The 21222-nt window shown below is 36.2% G+C and overlaps 1 protein-coding gene across 1 annotated transcript in view; it reads right to left on the bottom strand.

The window, feature by feature from the left end:
* The window catches only part of LOC113235214 (protein kinase C-binding protein NELL1-like), a 55242-nt gene extending 34054 nt beyond the window's left edge, over window positions 1-21188 (bottom strand). The window contains exon 1 of the mRNA XM_026470839.1: window positions 21044-21188. Coding sequence (XP_026326624.1) covers window positions 21044-21107 — 64 coding nt within the window. The 5' untranslated portion in view covers window positions 21108-21188. The remainder of the gene's footprint in view (window positions 1-21043) is intronic.
* Between the last annotated feature and the right edge of the window lie 34 nt (window positions 21189-21222).

The raw sequence follows: 21222 nt of genomic DNA, 5'->3' as shown, positions 1-21222 counted from the left end.
GGACTAGAGGAAAGTTAAAATAATAAAAAGTTAAAATATTGAAAAAATACTTTGGTATGTAGGCATGTATAAATAAATACGTACAAATAAACAAAAAAGTTTGCCGTTGCCGAAGTGAAGTTTTTAACGTTACATTATGATCTCATCTTTCAGCTGTAAAGTAGTAGGCAAGGAATCTAAATCTCCGAATTTGAATTTAAAAATGGAGTGGAAAATCACTTAGGGTAATTTGGCGCATTATGCATGCCGAATTGTGGAATACGGGGACCGTTAATAAGGCGCCAAGAGGGTGGGAAGGTGGCCGGTATGGCCGTGTGGGTATGGCTGGCCACACGGCCGGGCCTGACAGGTGGGCGACACGCGCGACTGCACGCCGCCCCCGGCTCGTGCCCGTGCCATATCGTGCTTGCACCACGAACTGTACTTGTTGGTGGTGGTTGGCATGCCACAGTTTTAAAATTACAAATTTTAGAACTTACTGTCAATAAGTGTTTATTTATTAAGGCCTAGCCTACTCATTACATTTTTCCGATGCACTTTTATTTTTATATAAAGAATTACATTATTTAAATGAATATCATTATTCAATTAACATTTCACATAATTTTATAGCGTTTTGTGGTGAACATGTACTTAGTAGAGACAGAACTTACGGGTTCATAGTTAATCCAAAAATACAAAATAATAAATTTGAAAAAAACTCAAAACTATACATAAAAAAATTATATTTAATTTTAAATTCCTAAGCGATGGCAACATTATGAGATTATTATTAAATAATAATGTATAAGTAGTATTCTAAATCCCCGTTTGTAATTCTGATATCAATGTCCTTCGCGTACCCTTTGCCGCCACGGACAACATCCGGCGGCTTAGAATTATTTACAATAACTTTATACTTATATACATCATAATATTGCTATGCGTGAGATTGGTCGATAAAGTAGCTAATAAAAAACCTTTTGCGAAGTAAAGTTCGTACGAAACACTAAAAAATTCAATTTTAATTTGTTTATTATTTATAGGAAATGAAACTATTTTTCCGGATTTAAATCGCGTATATTTGTTTTTTCAAACAAACCGACGTTTCGGGCCCTTTACAGGTCCCATGGTCACGGTTGAATGGAATTTACCACTCATTTTTTTTTCTTCCGAAGGAAGTACCTACAATTAGAAATATTAACACCAGATAAGATCAGAATCGGCTAAACAGATTTTAAAATTTATTTTACAGTTGGATGAATAACATATTTATATACATAGTCACTATTCTAAAATAGGCAACATTTTATTTGATTGTAAAATAAATCAAAGAAATAATATAGCTACAAAGTCCGGGCACTAGTTACACTATAAACTCTGCTATCGTAACAATAAAAAAAAGAAATGAAATATAAAAGCTCTTGGTAACAATAAAAGAGCCAGCGAACAGGTGCGGTATGCGATGTTTAATAATTCTCTAGCTATGAATAACGGGGAAGCTAAACAAGCTTTATTACTGTTTACCTATTGCAATACTAACTAGGTATTATAATACCTACAATTTCACTGCAACGTAGAAGGTTAGTAGGACGCTAAACATAGCGTACGAAATACAAGTTCACAGATAAAAACGATTGGTACGAAAGCTCTACATTCTACGTATTGTATAATATTCAAATTATATAAACTAATTACGAGTATTTCTGTTCTGTTGTCATAATTGTAGAAATAGTGATTCAGGTCAGTGTAAGGTTATTGGGAATAGGTAAGTGTGACTGTGAACTTGACATTGGGCACGCGGCCTCCAACGCCGCGGCTAATCCTGCGCAAATACAGATAACACTATCGCACGTTTGTGTTTGTCTACCCATTGTAACGACGTGTCGTCCGACCCACCTTAGTATCAAATGTTTGATGTTAAAAGGGATCTCGTAGTTCAACACTTCTCAATACGTGACGTAAGAATGAGTTCACCTAGGCAATATGGAATAAAATGTTTAGAAGGCAATACATATAGTACATAAGGTACAATAAGTTTCTTCTGTCCAATGAAATACGGTGTTATGATTGTACCGCACCGAAATATCCCTGTATGTATTTGATATAATACTATACATCTAAAAAACACAGAAACAAGTGTCAAAAAAGGCGAAATTACGCTTTTTCTTTTTGCTGTTGAAATCTTTACTGGGTATTCCCGCATTTCAAACGGTGAAATAGAAGAAAAGTACATATACATTATTTACGATTCAGTTCAAATATAGCGCTTATAAATAGAAATTAGTATATGTTGTGACGTATTGCACTCCCAGGAAAGCCCAATGATATCATGATCGATACGGATTCTGAATTATATTCGACGTGGAGTAAAATTACCCAGGAAACAGCTAATAAAATTGTGCTACTAACCAAATTCCATGGAATATTTTATGTTCTACACGCTATAGTACACGAGTATTTTGATTCTATACGCTTTCTGATATCTAATGACACAATCGAAAGGAGGCGGTTTCATACTAAGGTCATCTAAGGACTAGGTGTATCGTCCAGTTGTTGTCGTTATCTAAGCAAATCGTTCGACAAGTGTTATCGAGCTGCTGGTGAAATTACAGGTACATGTGACTTTTCAACTTGTCTCAGATCTTTACTTTTTAAAGCTCTAAGTAGCACTGCTACTGTTGTAGACAGGCGGGTAGCATGTCACCAGGTCCACGACTTGTGCGTTCCGTCACTTGTATCATAAAAAAATCGTACCTTTTGTTTAATAAAGCCACATATAATCATACATTAATGGTTATTTTATCACCTGAAAGTCGTATTATGTGACATTGTAGAAGTGATCGACTAATTTTGTTAGTACAATCTTTAACCTGTCACCTGAAAAATTGATATTTTGCAGATGTGGTCTTATTACACCAATGGTGCGACTATTGTAAATAGAATAATACTAATGTATCTAATTAAGTTGAAAGTGCTGAAAGCTGTAATTTGCCCATCAATTATTTAAATATCTGGTACCCCGAGATAGTGACGCAGCAGGGTGTCAGAAATAATTGATGACCGTTCAAATGAAATACTACATTGGAGTAGGCTATCGAACAAACAGATTTTTTATTTGTCTTTTTGTTATTGTTTAATTTGTCCTATTTCTAATTTGTCTTGTTTTTCCGTGATGGCGTATTGTCTTTGCTGATACAGATTCAACACAAAATGCAGCGTTTAATACCGATTTCGGAATGAGATTTCACACAATATTAAAAAGACTCATGTAGAGAATCTGTGCTATTCGAGCGTCAATAAGTTAATTCCAAATTAACCACCACAATGCACAATGATTTTTAAAGTCGTTTTACGGTATAAATTTATTTTCTTAATTTCTTAAAATTGGTCATTTTCTTTCTAAATAAGTTGGTAATAATACTCTAATACGTTGAAAAATACTAAAAGCTGTAACTTGCGCATCAATTATTTAAGTACATGGTACACCAGCGGGTGACAGAAACAATTTTATTGATGACCGTTCAAATGAAATACTGTATTGGAGTAGGCTATCGAACAAACAGGGTACTGCGTGCCAATAGGGTAATATCGGTAATGTCGCGGTCTGTTAGGGTAAAGACGACCTGTCGCTAACGGTACCATCCACCCTACGCTCTGCGACCCTCTGTCTGTTTACCTTGTAGGTACCTAATTTGAAATCCGCGACTAATTTTAATATATATTTATGTGAAATTGGCATTATTCTATTACCAATGAAAACATATATCTTTATTTCGTAGGTAACCAAATTTTACTTCAATTAAAATTTCGACTCATTCGTAGGTCAATTTCACTTGAGAAAAAATATTTTTCTTTATATATCACCACGAACATTTTACATTTAAACATTTTAAAAGTGAATTTTAAAAACAAATGACAAACTAAGTCTGACTATAGTGGTCCAAGATAATTTACTTAACAAATCTATATATTACAATAAATTTATAAAATACAATATGAAAATATTAATTTATCCCATTACGCCGAAGTTACAAGGTAGATAGGTAGAAATGAAATGTAATACAACTTTGTCAAAAGTAATCCCTAACGCAAAGCAGCGAGACACGAGGATTGAAGGGATTACAAATAAGACCGTCGCAATTACATGACGCCAATACTCGTCCGCTAGAAAAGAAAGGAATTGGTGTGCCCTTGAACCTTCGAGATGAATTCCTTTTCATTTGCAGAAATAAGACAGGACGTCTTTATTATTTTGCAAGAATATTTATTATGTGACTTTATATCAGAATTGGGGCAAATGTTATAATAACGTGTCGACCAATTTTAGTTACTTTCTACAAACAATAAGAATGTAATGGTTAGTAGGTATATTACTGAACATGATGAAGGAATGACAACCCCTCTTGCATTCAAAATAACTTTTGTTTTCCAAGCAGTTGTTGACACGTTTCACAATGATATCCATAAAACTAACTAACCTTCGTAGATTAAATGACTACTTGCAAACACTTTCAAAGGACTAGTTTAACAGCTAACGAGTTTTCACGGCGCAAACGAGCGGTTGTAAAGAAAAGACGACCTAATTACGGCTTGCTGGTTACTAAGCTTTTCATAATTTAGCAGATGTTCTGTGTACCTACCTAAATTCCCACAACAACTGTAACGTGGCTTAAAATGGTTTATGTTACTCGTATAACACATGCAAGATTATGTCTACACAAGGCATTCGGTTTTTTGGTACGGTAATTTCCTCAGTTTTGCAAATGTGTTAGATTATTTTGGAGCGATGAATGAATCGTTTTTAACCAACTTCAAAGAAAGGAGGTTTTCAATTCGACTGTATTTTTTGTGTGTATATTACACGATTACTCCAACACTTGTGAACCATGGAGGTATCCCAATAGAGGTGGAATATTTTCTTCAAGTTTGAGTGGGACTAACTCAATTTGAAGAAAATGTCCACCTCTAAGGGTGACAAGTTAGGGGATGAATCCGAATTATTGGGTGTCACCCACCTTCCGTTAACCGATTTCACTAAAACTTGGCAAATAGATGCAATTCCGCAAATCTCTGAGGTCGATTTTTTAATAAAAAGTTATTATTATATGATTTATGTTTCTGAAGACATTCAAATGTCAGTCTATAGCATTCAAAAAAGGTGAGTAGACGTGTAAGGCATTTTCCCGGTAGCAATGGAGGTCATGGAGAAATGGTTACACTGTACAAAATCGGCATGTAGAACATAAAAAACAGTTTTAACCCTCCCATCGAGTATGCATCCTACTAATTACGTTGAAGTTGTAACATGAATATGAGTCTATTCACCTCTAGTATTTGTGACGTATTCTTAAGTGAGCAAACGATGTAACCTACGTTGGTTTGTTTGAAAAAACAAATATACGCGATTTAAATCCAGAAAAATAGTTTCATTTCCTATATGTAAACTTGCTTCCTAATTGTAAGGTGATCGATATACTTTCGGGTGGCGGTGTATGTACGCTCACCAATGCGTGGTGTTTGTCGCTCAGCAACCACCGAGCTCCATAGGGGTGAATTTTACACTCTTTTAAAAGTGTCCTAATTACTAACCAGAACTTTCCCCCGGAACATTTCATCACTTTATCGGACCCACCGTACAGAGAATTCCCTAGATAGAGACCTTACCTATATGAGTCTAGAATATTTATTATTTAAATAATAGTTTCTCAAAGTGGTCGCTAACGCTCCCCAGAGGGCGCTCAAGAGTCCTAGGCGGCGGTAGGGGTCTCGGAAGCAATTGGGGGGCGTTGATGCTGTCCAGGGGGTGCTACCTCATTAGAAAATAAAACCTGAATGATCTAAATAAACCACGCTATATATTTTTTTCCTTGTGATTTTTTGTTTTAAGTTAACATAAAAAATACATGTTTTCCATTGACCTACATGTTTTCAATTATTTTGTATAGTGGTGAGCGTTGAATTTTTTTTATTTTATAATAAAGGGTGGTGAGCCAGAAACTTTCAGAACCTTTGATCTAAATAGACTCTTCCCTACTTCAGCCCTCTATCAATATCTTACAAATTCAAACATCTATTGATAAATCCCATTAAAACGGAGTATTCTATCGTTGCGGGGTCGGATGGGGCCGTTTTCCTGGCCATGAAACGAGGTCAACCAGCCTCCGTGAAGCGCCGCAATGCGCTCTGTTGCGACACCTGCACTCTCCCGCACTCGGAACTTTGTCAATATCAAACAATAAGAAAAATAACTAAAAAAGTACTTTTTAAACTCAACTCGCACCCTAGGTGATATAAGACCACATCTGCAATATAACAACATTTCAGGAGAGACGTTTAAAGAATGTGCTAAAACTATACATAATTTAATTAGGAAAGAAGATATCCATAATATGAACCATAAAACTAAGTCGAAACTCATAGTACCACGATTTCGGGTAACTAAGGTAAACGATTCTTTTATGCGGAACTGTATACCTTTTTACAATAAGATTCCGGAGCATATATCATGATAATCGCTTGCTAAGTTTAAAACTTACATTAAAAGTACTTTAATTGATTAGTCATATTACATAATTTATGAGTACTTATGTATTAGATAAAGGTGTATGGAAAGAAAACGTGAATCTCGATTCCACACAATTATAATTCAAAATGTATTCCATAGCATTTAAATTTATTTGCAAAGGGCATACCCTAGTGTCTTGCTCGTTCTTCTCATGGAGGTCAGCGCAGTGAACGAGCAGTAGCTTAAAAAATTATGTTTTCAAGTGTAAACATTTAACCTATTCCACAGCCATTATTTGACTTTGACTACGAACGAAATTAGTCGACAACTTCTCTGTACATAAATGAAATAAATTATAAATTAATTATTATATTTCTTATGATACCAAGTGACAGGACGAACTAGTTGTGCGTCTGATGGAAAGCGACACGCCTGTCCCTCAAAAGTCATTCGTCCCCTAATTTGCTATCCTTACAGGTGGAATATTTTCTTTAAATTTAAATGGAACTATGAAAATGTCGATTACGTTAGTTATGATAGGGATTTTTTCATACGCTGCTGTCGAGCGTTTGGTTATGAAAAAACCGACCTCAAAAATTAGTGATATTACATTATTTGCCAAGTTTTACTGAAATCGGTTACCGGAAAGTGCGCGGACCGGATTCATCTCCTAGTTTGCCACCCTTAGACATGGAATATTTTGTTCAAATTTAAATGGGACCACTACTGAGGTAACCTCTTTCCAACAAGAAGAGAATCATCAAAAGCGGTTTACAAGTGGAGTTATCGCGTAACATACACAAAAAAATATAGTCGAATTGAGAACATCCTCAATTTTTAAAGTCGGCAAGAAACTACGCCATTTTTAAATTCTAAAATTAAAAATTTTGAAAATGTTCAGATTAGTGCTTGGCGGCAGAAATAGGTAAGGTGGCAGTACTTCCTTGGACGAACTCTTCGACAAGGAGCTCTATTACAACTAAAGTGTTAAAATAACGGTGTAGGTACAAAGTTTATTAGAAGTGTTTCCAATCCCAGCCGCGAAAGTAATATACAGTTTACAAATATACTAAAATAATGTAAAATGAAGAAAGGGGAGAACAAATATTATTACACCACAATATTATCATTCAGATCGATTCTGTAATATTACCTAACGACTTGTAAGAAATTCTATTACTAAAACTATAAATACCAAGGTTAAGGGTCATAGCTTTAAACATACTGCAGGTGATTAAATTGACTGGTTGATCGATTAATAGGCACGTGAGACTTCTTTATCGCCCACGACAGGCCGCACCGCGGTGCGTCATCCAATATTTAAATTGGTTTTTCAATATTAATGCAAGTAGGTTTTAAGGACACCTGCAACTCTGAAAATAGACTAGACACTTTATTCATGTCTGCGGGAAATAATGGACAGTCAAGAAAAACGCAGGTAGGTTTTCTTGATAATGAAATGGAAATAGTCGGCGCCGGGCGCGATGCATTATACATCTACAGGTTCGCTAAACCAAACACTGTCAATATGAAGGTGTGAATCAATGGTTTGAATAAAACACTTGAATATATTTCGATAATACTTTAGTTTTTCAGTGCATAATTGCCATTATGTTTAATTTATGACGCAAGACGGGTTATAAACATTAACAATTTGAATAAGATTTACTTCTGTAATAATTATATAACTAATAATTATAATAAAATAACTGCCTCCGTGGCCGAACGGTTACCATGCCAGACTGCCACGCAGAGGTCCCAGGTTCGATTCCCGGGCCGGGAGAAATAGTTGTATGGCCTACAGTTATTTCTCTCATGAGTTTGGGTGTAATTTGTGGTTGTCTATGTGTGTGTCCATGGCACCCGCGACACAGGGTTTCCCTAGTGCGGGGCTATGTTGAGTGTGTGCGTTATTTATTTAATTACTCGTATGCGTCTTGGACATATTTGTACTCCTCTCCACCTAGTTAGACTTCATATTATAGACAGCGATTTATACGAGTGTAGTGATGATGATGTCGAGGACCTAGATCATATCTTTTTTCTCTTGTTCCCGATTTGACCATTCATTCTTCCTCCAACAACTCCTATCTTTACATCTTCCTTTACACCTACTTGTGTGTCAAGCCTCCTTATGTATCGTATTCTCTATTATAATTTATAACATGCATTTATTATTATTATTAATGATATAAAAATTTAGTCCTTCCTAACATTTTACTTTGACGTTGGCACAAAGTATTATACGAGTAGTGCCATTAATTTAAAAAAAAAACAAAAATTTTTTTTTTGTAGAGACTTGAAGCAGTAGTGCTCCTTGTGAAAGTGTTCATCCAGGGTAGTACTGCCACCTTACCTATTTCTGCCGCGAAGCAGTAATGTTAGAATTACTGTGTTCCGGTTTTGACAGGTAATGGTGCTGGTGAAATTACAGGCATAATGAGACTTTTCAACTTATGTCTCAGAGTGACGAACGCAGTGGCAGTGCCCTTTGAGCGGCACTGCAACTGTTATGTACAAGCGTGACGCTTACCACCAGGCGCACGACTTGTTCGTCCTGTCATTTAGTATCATTAAAAAAAACTACATTTCTGTCGATTAGAATTATTTAAAGTCATACCATTGGATTTTAGCAATATATTTCATGAGTACCATCTTTCTACGTTGACCGGTTTTCATTTTGTTCCTCAATATAAATATTCTATTTAACGACCTCACAACTTACAGTGAAATAAATTCTATTTTTTCTTACGAAAAAAGTCAATTTTTTATTACCAATATAATTGAAGAAAAACAGCGGTTTCAACAGTAAGTTAACACGTCACGAACGAGTGTTATTTAATATTCCTTTGATTAATGACGAAAAGTTGCGTGACCCATATAATAAGAGTTAATAGTAAATTGGGTATAGACCCAGGAGCGTGTTAATCATAAGTTTTGACATGCTGACGTCTCCAAAATATACAGAGACTTCCAACTTTGGGAATTAACGACGTTACCATAATGAATGTAATTATAATATGACCAAAATATCTAACTTGATCTAAACTACCCAAGGTCGTATAAGTTACAAACTAGAATGTGCGAACTCGCAAAACATGTGATAGATGAGCGTAGTAAACTTACTTAAACCTAAGTAATTTAGTGTGTACGAAACGTTCACCGTAGCGTATCTTTTGGTCCCTTCACTAATTTAATATGTAGCAAAAGACCAACTCTACTTTCGTATACACGGACAAATAATTTTTGTTCACTTTACTATTATATAACCGCTATGACTCAAACCGCTTATGGGTGACTGCTGTGTTGTGCCACGTCACCAATTTGGATTCCGTAAGTCTCACTCAACTATTGAGCAGGTTCATCGGGTATACCACACGATCCGACAGAGCTTTGAACACAAAAAATATTGTTCTGCGGCCTTCCTCGATATGCAGCAAGCCTTTGATCGGGTGTGGCACAAGGGATTGTTGGCCAAGGTTAAAGACAGTCTTCCACACTCGATGTTTCTTCTCACAGAGTCTTACCTGTCAGGTCGTTCCTTCCAAGTTAAACACAGAGAAGCGAGATCAAACATGTACAATATTCTGGCAGGCGTACCACAGGGCTCAGTCCTCGGCCCGGTTCTGTATAACATCTTTACATCGGACTTATCAATATCGGATAACATCACAGTTGCTACATACGCCGATGATATATCCCTTTTGTCCGTTGACGGGAATGCTGTTAAAGCTAGCACAAATTTCCAACTCCAACTAGATCTTACCCACAGATGGTTCTGTAAATGGCGCATACGGGCCAGTGCCACTAAATCTCATCATATCACATTTGCACTGAGAAAAGGAAACTGTAATCCAGTAAGTCTTGGTAACGAAACATTACCACATTCTAATTGTGCGAAGTATCTCGGTTTTCACTTGGACAGACATCACACATGGAAGCATCACATAAAATGAAAGAGAGATGAAGTCAATCTCAAATATCGTAACCTTCATTGGCTCGTGGGAAGAAATTCAGCATTATCAGTAGACAACAAACTTCTAATCTACAACTCGGTCATAAAACCCATTTGGATATACGGCATTCAGCTGTGGGGTGTGGCTAGCAAAGTAATATACTTTGTCTCCAACGAGTGCAGAATTGTATCCTGAGGGCAATAGTCAATGCCCCTTGGTTCACTCGTAATGAAAAGATCCATGATCATCTAAACGTTATATCGGTAGCTGCTGAGATCGACCGACATAAAACTAAGCACAAAGAGTCTCCTTCCACCCGAACCCACTCATCGCGGAATTTCTAGATCCATCAACTATGGTCAAACGGCTTAATCGAGACCATGTTCTTTAGTTGGGAGGTGCGGCACTGGCCGCTCCACCAAAAAGTCTTCTCTCGTTCAAAAGATTCGCTTATGGCTTATGGCCGATTGCAAATAAAGTAGTAATAAAAAAAAAACTTTACTATTACAAATTCTAAACACAATAATCTTAGTACAGAGTACTAAAAAAACCGACCTCAAAAATCATTCATCATTAGAGGTGAAATATTTTCTTCGAATTGGAATAGGACCACTAATGAGGTACCCTCTTTCCAACAAAAAAATAATCATCAAAATCGGTTCATAAATATCGGAGTTATTGCGTAACACAGCTACTTCTCCTTCTTTGACGTCGGTTAAAAAAAATAGAAAAGGGTGTTATGTGATGGCTCAACGTACAAAAACGAAAATGCACAAATCATTTTCTTTATGATCAAAACGTCAGATAACCCTGCCATGAAATATTTTCCTGCATGATACGTGACGAAGCATATAGGTATGTATATATCGTGAAAAGGCCTCTCCTTACATGCAACTCGAAGGCAGTTCTAGTGCATTAACAAAAAATACCGGCCCATGATAATAGTCCCGTTTGACGTTTTAACAGCACCAAATATCATTTAAAAGGGTTGTTCAGAGGGGCGGAAAGGGCACTTTCAACACAGGGAAAGGTTTAGGGCGCTAAGAAATTTACTCGTCTACCATATTGTACAATATTAACCGTAGAAAGATAACCATATTTTATAGTACGTTGAATACGTCTTGCAAAATCAGAACAATAAATCTTAAAGTCAAAAGAGAAATTAAAAAAAATCTTTAATCTTGTGTTTATCGTTTTCATAGCTTTCCAAGATAGCTGTGCATTTCGAATGAAACCTTTTTTTCGGATCTAAATCGTGTACATAAAATATGTATTAATATAAAATTAAAAATATATAATAGTAATCACAGGTCCCAATGTAAAGCGACCAAAACGTTGGTTTATTTGAATAAACAAAAAAAAATATACGCGATGTAGATCCGAAATAAAAAATATGTAGTGACATTTCCGATTGTAATAAAAAAATTGCTGTCTAAAAACCTTAACCTTTAACTTTAATGTCGTGTACACCACCTTTCAAACGTTTTTCGGAAAATAATATGGGAATATTATTCGAATAGAAAGGATCTAAATTACATATCAGACAAAGGTCCCGATGAAGGTAACTACGGAAAGCGACACGCGACGGGGGTAAACGGTGAACGTTCGCTTTTCTTGTATTTTCTCCTCGTCCTGCGAGGACGATGAACTTTAATTTTTTATTTTTTTTATTTCTTCCTCACAATTGCTATTTACGCATTTGTTACGAACACGTAATTTATCACAGTAAACTTGATTTCATGCAATTTCACGAATTGTTCAAGATACTGACACTGTTAATCATACACAGTCTTTCTGTCTTGTCTGTGTCTTTATTTATAATACCAACTGACGCCAAGTGATGAGACGAACAAGTCGTGCTACTGGTGGTAAGCGACGCGCCTGTCCATAACAGTTTGCGGTGTAAAGCTCTGCGCCCGTCACCCTGAGACAAGTTTGATAAGTTCCATGTACCTGTAATTTCACCAGCACCCTTACCAAAACCTAAACACAGGAATACCCACATTACAGCTTGGCGGCAGAAACAGGTAAGGTAATTATGCGTGGTGTATCGTCCATGTAACCTATTTTTTTTCCAATCCGTTAGTGGAATATACGAGGCAGATATATCCAATAAATAATGAGTAAATAAACGCAGGTAAAAGCAACCGTAATGCTTTTGCGATTTTTATGGATGTAATAAAAAATACGACAATTCCACATTTATTACCGTAGAACCTTTTAGATCGATTACGATTGTTTAGCGTTTTTATAACTTTCCGGGCTAAGGAAAATATTTTTTCGGTTGAACGATGGTATATTGGTATTCGGTTGTCTTTCCCATTAAATTTGTTTCGGTACATTGTGTATGAATCTTTAATTAATTGCTTACATGCAAAGTAATTAGATTAGAAGAAACGATTGTTAAAACTAATTATTTTACAAACGATTTGTATTATTATAGTACCTAATTAAAAAAGATGTCTTCTTTATTGATTTACGTAATATAGAAAAATAATAGTACCATCCACGCAACATTGCTTCTTTTCAATTACACGTTTGCACTATAGAGGTATATTACAATTTGCTACGGGTTTTTTATATTATACAAACTGGTATACGGTCGACTAGATGGAAAGCGGTTTCCACGACCTATAGATATCCAAATTCTTAGAAATCGTTCAGCTTTTTCATACACTACTAACCTAACATAAACCTACAGAAGGAGGATCTACAGCTAGGAAATGCAATTGTAAAATTCAAACAAATTCGGTTCTGGCAATCGCCTCGATTCAGTTATACGTTATTTATGGGTACAATAAAAATCATTATTAATTAATTTAATTTTCATGCAAGTAACTTAAACGTTCCTGACCGCGAGGACACAATTTTAATTCCTTGTGCTTGTGATTGCCTGGTTTAGCCAGTCAAATCAGAGCACAACAGCAGCGCTTTGTGGTAGAAATACATAGCGGCACATACCTATGGGCGGGCTCAGGGCAATAAAGCCATCACCAGTTCGTTAGTCAAGTTCGTCGTCCTCGTCTTTCAGATTTTATTTACTCAATTTCTCAAATAACAGAATAGCGACTCGTCTCAAGTGTCAATAGTTCGATAGTATACTCGTATGTTTGTATTTATTTAGTTTCGGCTCAGTTTCAACTTGTTCCCACGAGGTCGTAGTTCTGAGAAAACGTTTGACTGGAAACAGTATCTCCCGTTATGAACTTGTTACATAATCATTTGTGGAAACTAATAATATTATATGTACGTTAACAGTTTATATCCTATATTTATTAATAAAGTGACCTAAAACCTTTATTCGTACGAATCGCCTAAGCGAGTGCCAGAACCGAATTTGTTTACATTTCCTAGCTGGTTCGCCCCCTCTTGTAGGTTTAGGTTAGGTTAGTATATGAAAAAGCTGCACGAGCCGAACGGGCGAAGCGAGTGTGTCGCGGCAGTAGCCGGCGAGTGCCACAACCGAATTTCTGGGCTTATTGTGCGACACTTTCTAATACATCTAATATCGGTAATAAGAAATAATATTTAAAAAATGTAATATGGATATCATTTTTTTTACATAAACGAAATATTCAATTCTGTACAATACTCAAAGGGAATGTTGGGGAAAAGAGAATCAGGAACCGGATAACTCGTCGATATGTCAAAATAGTGAAACATTAAATGGTGTAATGAAAACAATCGTAACGTATTTTCGGACAAACGAAACAAAATGTATTCAATAAAAACCGAAAAGATTTCTGAGAAATAAAATTCTGTAAATCATGTCTTGAACTTGTAAAAGGTTAAAAGGGTAATCCATACGTGTGGTTGAAGATTTGGATTTGATACAATTCTCTAAAACAAAAATTGATATTTTCAAATGTATTAATAGGTTTACTTCGTAATTTTTACTTCGTCTTTTTCTAGTTATGAGAATTGTACTCTCATAGCTTCATAAAAACTGTTAACGGAAATATAAAATCAACATTAAAAACAAAAATATACACTTTTGTCGCGTACTTGATAATATAAAACGAAATTTTATTAAAATTATTTCCTTCAATTAATGGTAACATTATTGATTCTCCACGAGAGATATAATTATGTGAATTATACCTGTAGGTATCTGTAATATTTCGTTCAGGGACAGTAACGGCGATTTTCGTAAAATTAAATATTAGTATATAATAGTACCGTTTCGTTATATGGATTCCAAAAAAATCAACTACGGGCTTTACTGTGCGATTTCAAAGTGCTTTCTGTGTAGTTATCGCCTATTGCTGCTCCATAGTGAAGTATCAACGAACGTACTGACAAAATTAAATGATTTTTTTTACAACATCAAGTGACGGGACGAACAAGTCGTGCATGCTATGGTAAGCTCTATAGCTCGAGCCTTCGCACACTTCGAGAGTTAAATCGCAAAGGTTGATGAGACGTAAGTTGACAAGTCCCATGTGCCAGTAATTCCTTACCCTTCAAAACCGGAACACAGTAATGTCAACATTACTGCTTAGCGGCAGAAATAGGTAAAGCGGCAGTACTTCACTGGACGAACTCTTTTACAAGGAGCTCTACTGCTACCATTTTTAAGCATTGTATTTTAACATTTTGTATTGAATAAATATGAGCACTACGGTAGACAGAAAAGTAGTGATATTTTTGTGGTAATATTTAAGTACTTACTGTCGATAAACGGGATAAAGAAAGTAAAAATCAAACATTATTTTTTTCACGGCACATGATACCGTAGTCGCTATTGTATTGTAATAATTAAGCAAACATTGATATCATTTATTAAGGCAACTAAAAAAGTTTATACCATTTATATCTAGCTCATAGTTTTAAAAACATTACGTGGATACATAGCCATAGCGAACAATGATAATAATCAGTAGAATATTTATTCATAACACACTCAGGAATGCAGTTATCTGGGATAAATTTTCTCAAAACAGATTTTTGCGTATCTTATCGCAATCATCACAATGTCACACCACTATTATTGTACATAAATATGTACATATGATGTATGCTCATAATATGTACTATAAGCAAACCTTCTAGTGGGTATACTATAATATATATGTAATAGGAGTAAAATATGTAATTGTCGTGCTATATAGGAAAAATCTAACAAGAAAAATGTTTTGGGAGATAATATTTTTTTTTATAATATCAAAGGACGGGACGAACAAGTCGTGCGCCTGATGGTAAGCTTCACTCCTGTCCATGACAGTTCCAGTGCCACTCAGTGCTTTAACGCTTTAATTAAAAATGCACTCATGCTTGTCAATACGTTTTGTCTGCCATTTTGGGTCTGCCATTCATAAAGGCTTGAAACTCATCTACGACTGCAACATGGGATCTTTTTTACTAAATAGCGAAATTACAAAAAAAAGGAGCCAAGACAGGTGAGTCTGGATTGTGGTGAAGAGCTTCAAGTTACAACTTCTGCAAGGTGTATATGGTTTGTTGGGCAGTATGCGTTCTGATGATATAATGTAGTAGAGCCATTTTCTTACCGAGTCTAGTCATCACTGTTTACATTTTTTTCATAATGGCGATCAGATGGTCCTGGTTGTAGCAAATCTAAGGAAGCTATAGTGGATTACTCCGCTGCTAAATCTCTGTTACTATCAATTTTCAGTGGCTAGATTTCTGTTTTGGACACTGTTTGGGTTCATCCCCAGGGTTTTAACCGCTGTGTTGGTCGTTTTCAAGATTATCGTAAAGAATAATTTTTAATGATAAATGATACCGTCGAAAACTCTTTCATCTCTGTTTCAATTCAGATTCAACGAGCATCCGTTGTAATTTGGACGATGTGATAGCCATTTTTATATTTTATCGACTTGGCGGAAGTGCGTGTGATTACATAAAACCATAAAACAAAATACTCTGTAAGTTGCGATGGATCTCCAGCCACAGTAGTTCGTAACACAACATAATTTGCCATCGGTCCGGTCGAATACGACCCTCGTTTGCCAGGTCACAATTTCCACTGCGGAATCGGCAAATTTAATTGAAGAGTAACGCACTCTTCATTATTAATTGAACTAAAAATTACAATTACGGGAACGTTAGCTGCAAACGTGTTAAAAAATTACACGAATCTTGGCAATACTCATATTTGATTTCAAGAACGGAAAATTTACCACGACGTAAGAAATAATTAACACCAAAATGTTTAATTTAAAAGCCTTAACGTGTTATTTGAACAAAGTTTCTAATTTACACGTTATATAAAATATTGGATTTCATGTCACAAATAATAGTACTTTATACACACAATTTCGTTCTTTATAGTAACAACAAAGTCAACCTACTAACAAAATAAAATTTTTAAAACTGCATGGTAAAGCAACTTACTATATAATATTTATATTTAAAAGCTGTGAAAACGTCTTTTTTTATATACTGTACCACTATATATCCTGAAGTTTTAAATAATCTAACTGCAAGATAAATAAATAATATCTATAATTTTATTAATCTTCATTTACATATTATCTATAGATAACACAGCCTTGTTACATACGTGTGGCGCACTATAAGTTTCCGGAATGAATAAGAAAAAATACTATAAATGGTCAGAAATAAATATATTGTTTCCGAAAATATTCTCCGTTAGCGTTAATGCACTTTTTCATACGAATGAACCAATTTTGAAAACATTTATGCCACTCCTCCGTGACAATCTCTGAAACATATTTTTCATACTCTTCGACATCTTCTTCAGGTGATAAATAATAATAAATAACGCACACACTCAACATAGCCCCGCACTAGGTAAACCTTGTGTCACAGGTGCAATGGACACACACATAGACAACCACAAATTACACCCAAACTCACGAGAGAAATAATTGTAGGCCATACAACTATTTCTTCCGGCCCGGGAATCGAACCTGGGACCTCTGCGTGGCAGTCCGGCCACGGAGGCAGTTGATGAAAATCGTTGACCGCGTAACTGGTTCGTAATTTTTGGAAATAAATAAAAATTACAAGGTCGGGACTGTACGCGGGATGGCTCATAAGGTCAACGTTGTTCATATTCAAAAATTCATTTGTCTGTCTGGCCGTGTGAGAACTGGCATTATCGTGGTGCAAGATGATACGGCGTTTACGGTTATTTTTACTGAATTTATCAATAAATTCCTGCAAACAAATGGTCGTGTACCAATCACTGTTCACGGTACAACGATTCTCCAAAGCAACAGTAGCCACGTGTTCAGTTTTATTTAAAAAAGAATCAATCATCCGTTTAGAGGCACTTTGCACGCGCGCCACTTTGGTTGGTTTCGGCTCATCTCGAAAGACCCATACGCTCGATTGCTGCTTTGTTTTGGGATCGTAACTATAAATCCATGTTTCGTCACCTGTTACTATGTCCCACACCAAATTTGACGCCCCTTCGTTGAATCTGGTGAGCATGGCATTGCACCAAGTGACGCGATCCGTTTTTTGAGCCTCAGTCAAATTGTGTGGGATCCACCGAGAGCACAGCTTTTTCATACCAAAAGGTTTGCGTAGTATTGATTGTATTTGACTCATGCCTATGCCTAAAGATGTCCGAATCTCATGGTATGTCACATGCCTGTCTGTTTTGATCATACGACGCACAGCATCGATGTTTTTGTTGTTCACAGCAGAGGACGAGCGACCATCACGAAATTCGTCACTGAGATTCACACGACCGCGTTTGAAGTCTGATAATCAGCTACAAATAGTCGTCTTGCATGGTGCTTCATAGCCAAAAGCAGTTTGAAGCCGAGCGAAGCTCCGCTGAGCTGTTAACTTACTCTTAAAGTCGTAGAAAATCATACTACGAAAATTTTCACGAGTTAAATCCATGGTGATGTAGACAACCAATTTCTAAAATGACGTCACAGTGTAAAAACAGGTGAGAGTCAGATGAAACAAACTGTATTCTACAGCCAAAGAGTTCCATTTTCAAATATTGTAATTACTTTTTAAATATTGTTTATGTAAGTGGCCAGTTCCGGAAACTTATAGTGCGCCCTATGTACTAGGCAGATGAGAATGTAAGAAGTGTCAGCTTAAAGACTTTTCATTTAAAGACAATTTTCCTGCCCGAAAGTTGTAAAAACCTATTGTAATGACCATTATAAAAGAAAAACCTTTTTCTGTTTATCAAATGACTACAAAATCGAATATTCCGAAACACATTCTCCATGCATTCTGTTGCCTAATGTGAAGGAATTTTTAAACATCACATTTATCATCGAACGTTGCTTTGGTTCGAGTATATAAATATTCTGAAATATTTGTTACATTGAAGTAAATGAAATGAAATGAGATAAGAAATACAAATGGGGTTCCGAAAAGCGAATTGTGCCCCGGAGACGAAAATCGCAGTCGTTAGGCGTGAGATAGGGTAAGCGAAGGAAAGGCAGTGGAGCTACCGCGCCAAACCGGGGTAATAGAAATTCAATGAGCCAGAGCTTACGTAAGGCGGGCGGCGGGCGTCCACATACAGTTACAAGAAAACTCCATCAATTTATTTTTTTTACTTTCAGAATTACACATATTGCGTATAAGAATTTGTTCTATTAACGTAAATGTATTTATGGAAATAAATATCTTTAGAGCATTCTGTGTTAAGCATTTATAATCTAAAAGTAAACTGTATGCCCTTTTGTTACGTACAGATAATTGCTGTATGCTCATAATCTCTTTTGTGGATGTTAGTAAGCTCTCTAAATCTCTATATTTTATTATTCACCAAGACGATAAAAAAGACATGTTTTATTAATTGTCTAAAATAAAGCTTGCACCAAATGTATATTCAAAAAAGACAGAAATTGACAAATGTCCATAGGAAATGGCAACGTTTTCCGCTGATGCTCCACTTTGATAATGTTTTTCGATTTTGTTGGTCTATCGTACTTCCACTACAAATATTTAGAAAACATTTACACGATTAATAATACTGAACCTTAAATAGAAGAATGTAAATATACTTAATGTACTGAGAATGTTAATGTCCAGGAATCCCAAATTTTAGAACCAAATTAGATAAATTAGTTACACTTTTTTATGTTACATAAATACACCTTAGCCAATAATATTACGTATCTATTTTAAATAACTTTGCTGACATAACTCTTCAAAGTAAGTTAAATTAAGGTTTAGATGCAACTTTGTAACTGCACGCGAAATTCAAATCCATTATCATTTTAATAAACACAGTACACACATAACCTCGTAAAAAGTGTAAATAGTATTTGCTACAGCAACATTAAGTACGATTTAGTTGAAATCTTTTATATGAAAAACGTATTCAAGAAAGCAATTTTTATGTAAGTAGGTACGATTAAAGGACACGTATTTACATTTTAGCTTGTCTTTTAATTTCATTGATGAAGATCCAGAATCAACCAACCGATAAACATTATTAGTTTTTTATTTCATGATATTATATGACGGGACGAACAAGTCGTACCTCTGGTGACAAGCGACACGCTTATTCATAACAGTCGCAGTGCCACTCACACGTTTAAATAACAAAGATCAGTGGGGCACTGCCACTGTGCCCGTCACCACGAAACATAAGTTGACAAGTCCCATGCTCTTGTGATTTCACCAGCACCCTTCAAAACCGGATCGCAGTAATGCTCACTTTACTGCTTGACGCCGAAATAGATAAGATGGCAGTATTTTCCTGGGTGAATCCTATCACAAGGAGCTCTACTGCTATTAAAAATTATCAAGAATTTAGTTTTCGCATGTACTATCTTACCAATTAGTAAATACAAATATATAGAAATCGTCAGTCCCTAAATTCACGTGTTACAAATGTGTAAATTATTACACTTTATTTAAAAAAGTACGATTTTTACGTGAATTGGTAAACATATGTAAACTGCATATCTTGGCCAGGTCTTGGATGGTCGTGTGGCGCGATTATGATCAATATTTACGCAGATGTTAGTCGCACGTTACGTAACTACCAAGGACGTCGATGTGCCGGCTGGAGACAACCCCAAGGCGTGTGCTGCGGATGCGGCAAATATCACACTGCATACACCCTTGCGCTAACCTCATTTAAAAGTACAATATGGGTTCATTATATGTGGTTTCGGAAAATAGGATAAATCAAAAGATTGTAGGGCATTGAGCACTGAATTAAAAAACGAGAAACTCGACATAGTTGGGCACGTAAAAACTTAGATACATCGCTAATTAAACTACACTGTAAATATGTAAAGTAACAAATTAATGATAAATGAAATCGTTATTTAATCTGAGATACGTATAAAAGTTTTCAAGTCATCCGACCATCGCAAAGGATAAACGCCGGAAAAAATCAAAGCCACGAGGGATCGATTTGTGTAATACAATTAAACTTGAACCCCCGGCGTCGTCATAACGCGACAGGGCTCTACGAAGGGTGATATCCAGTCAGCAAGGTAGTACACGCACACCCGTGTTCCTAGAAAACCTACAAGAAAACTTGCTAAAATCATGCAAAAAGAAAATCGTGAAAACTCAAGAATTAACTCAATCAGTCGTTGAGTGGGCCACAACGGTGGACGAATCTATTGATGGAGTGGACATAAAGTTCTGAAGTAGACTTTGTGATACTTACCGGCTGCAATTGTCAGCCACCACCAGCAGCAGCAGGCGGCCACGAGCGGCCGAGCGCCGGCCATGTCAGCGGCAGCGCATCACACGCGCGCTCTCGCCGGCCGCCCCGGCGGACTGGCGGGTATGGGTAACGGGTCGGTGGAGTGGCACGGCGGCGGCCGCGGCTGTGGCCGGCAGCGC

The sequence above is a fragment of the Hyposmocoma kahamanoa genome, unplaced genomic scaffold (assembly GCF_003589595.1).
Source record: "Hyposmocoma kahamanoa isolate Upper Pololo Valley unplaced genomic scaffold, ASM358959v1 87, whole genome shotgun sequence".
Lineage (NCBI taxonomy): Eukaryota > Metazoa > Arthropoda > Insecta > Lepidoptera > Cosmopterigidae > Hyposmocoma > Hyposmocoma kahamanoa.
Note: the sequence above shows the minus strand (reverse complement) of the source record. Positions and strands in the feature narration are given on the sequence as shown.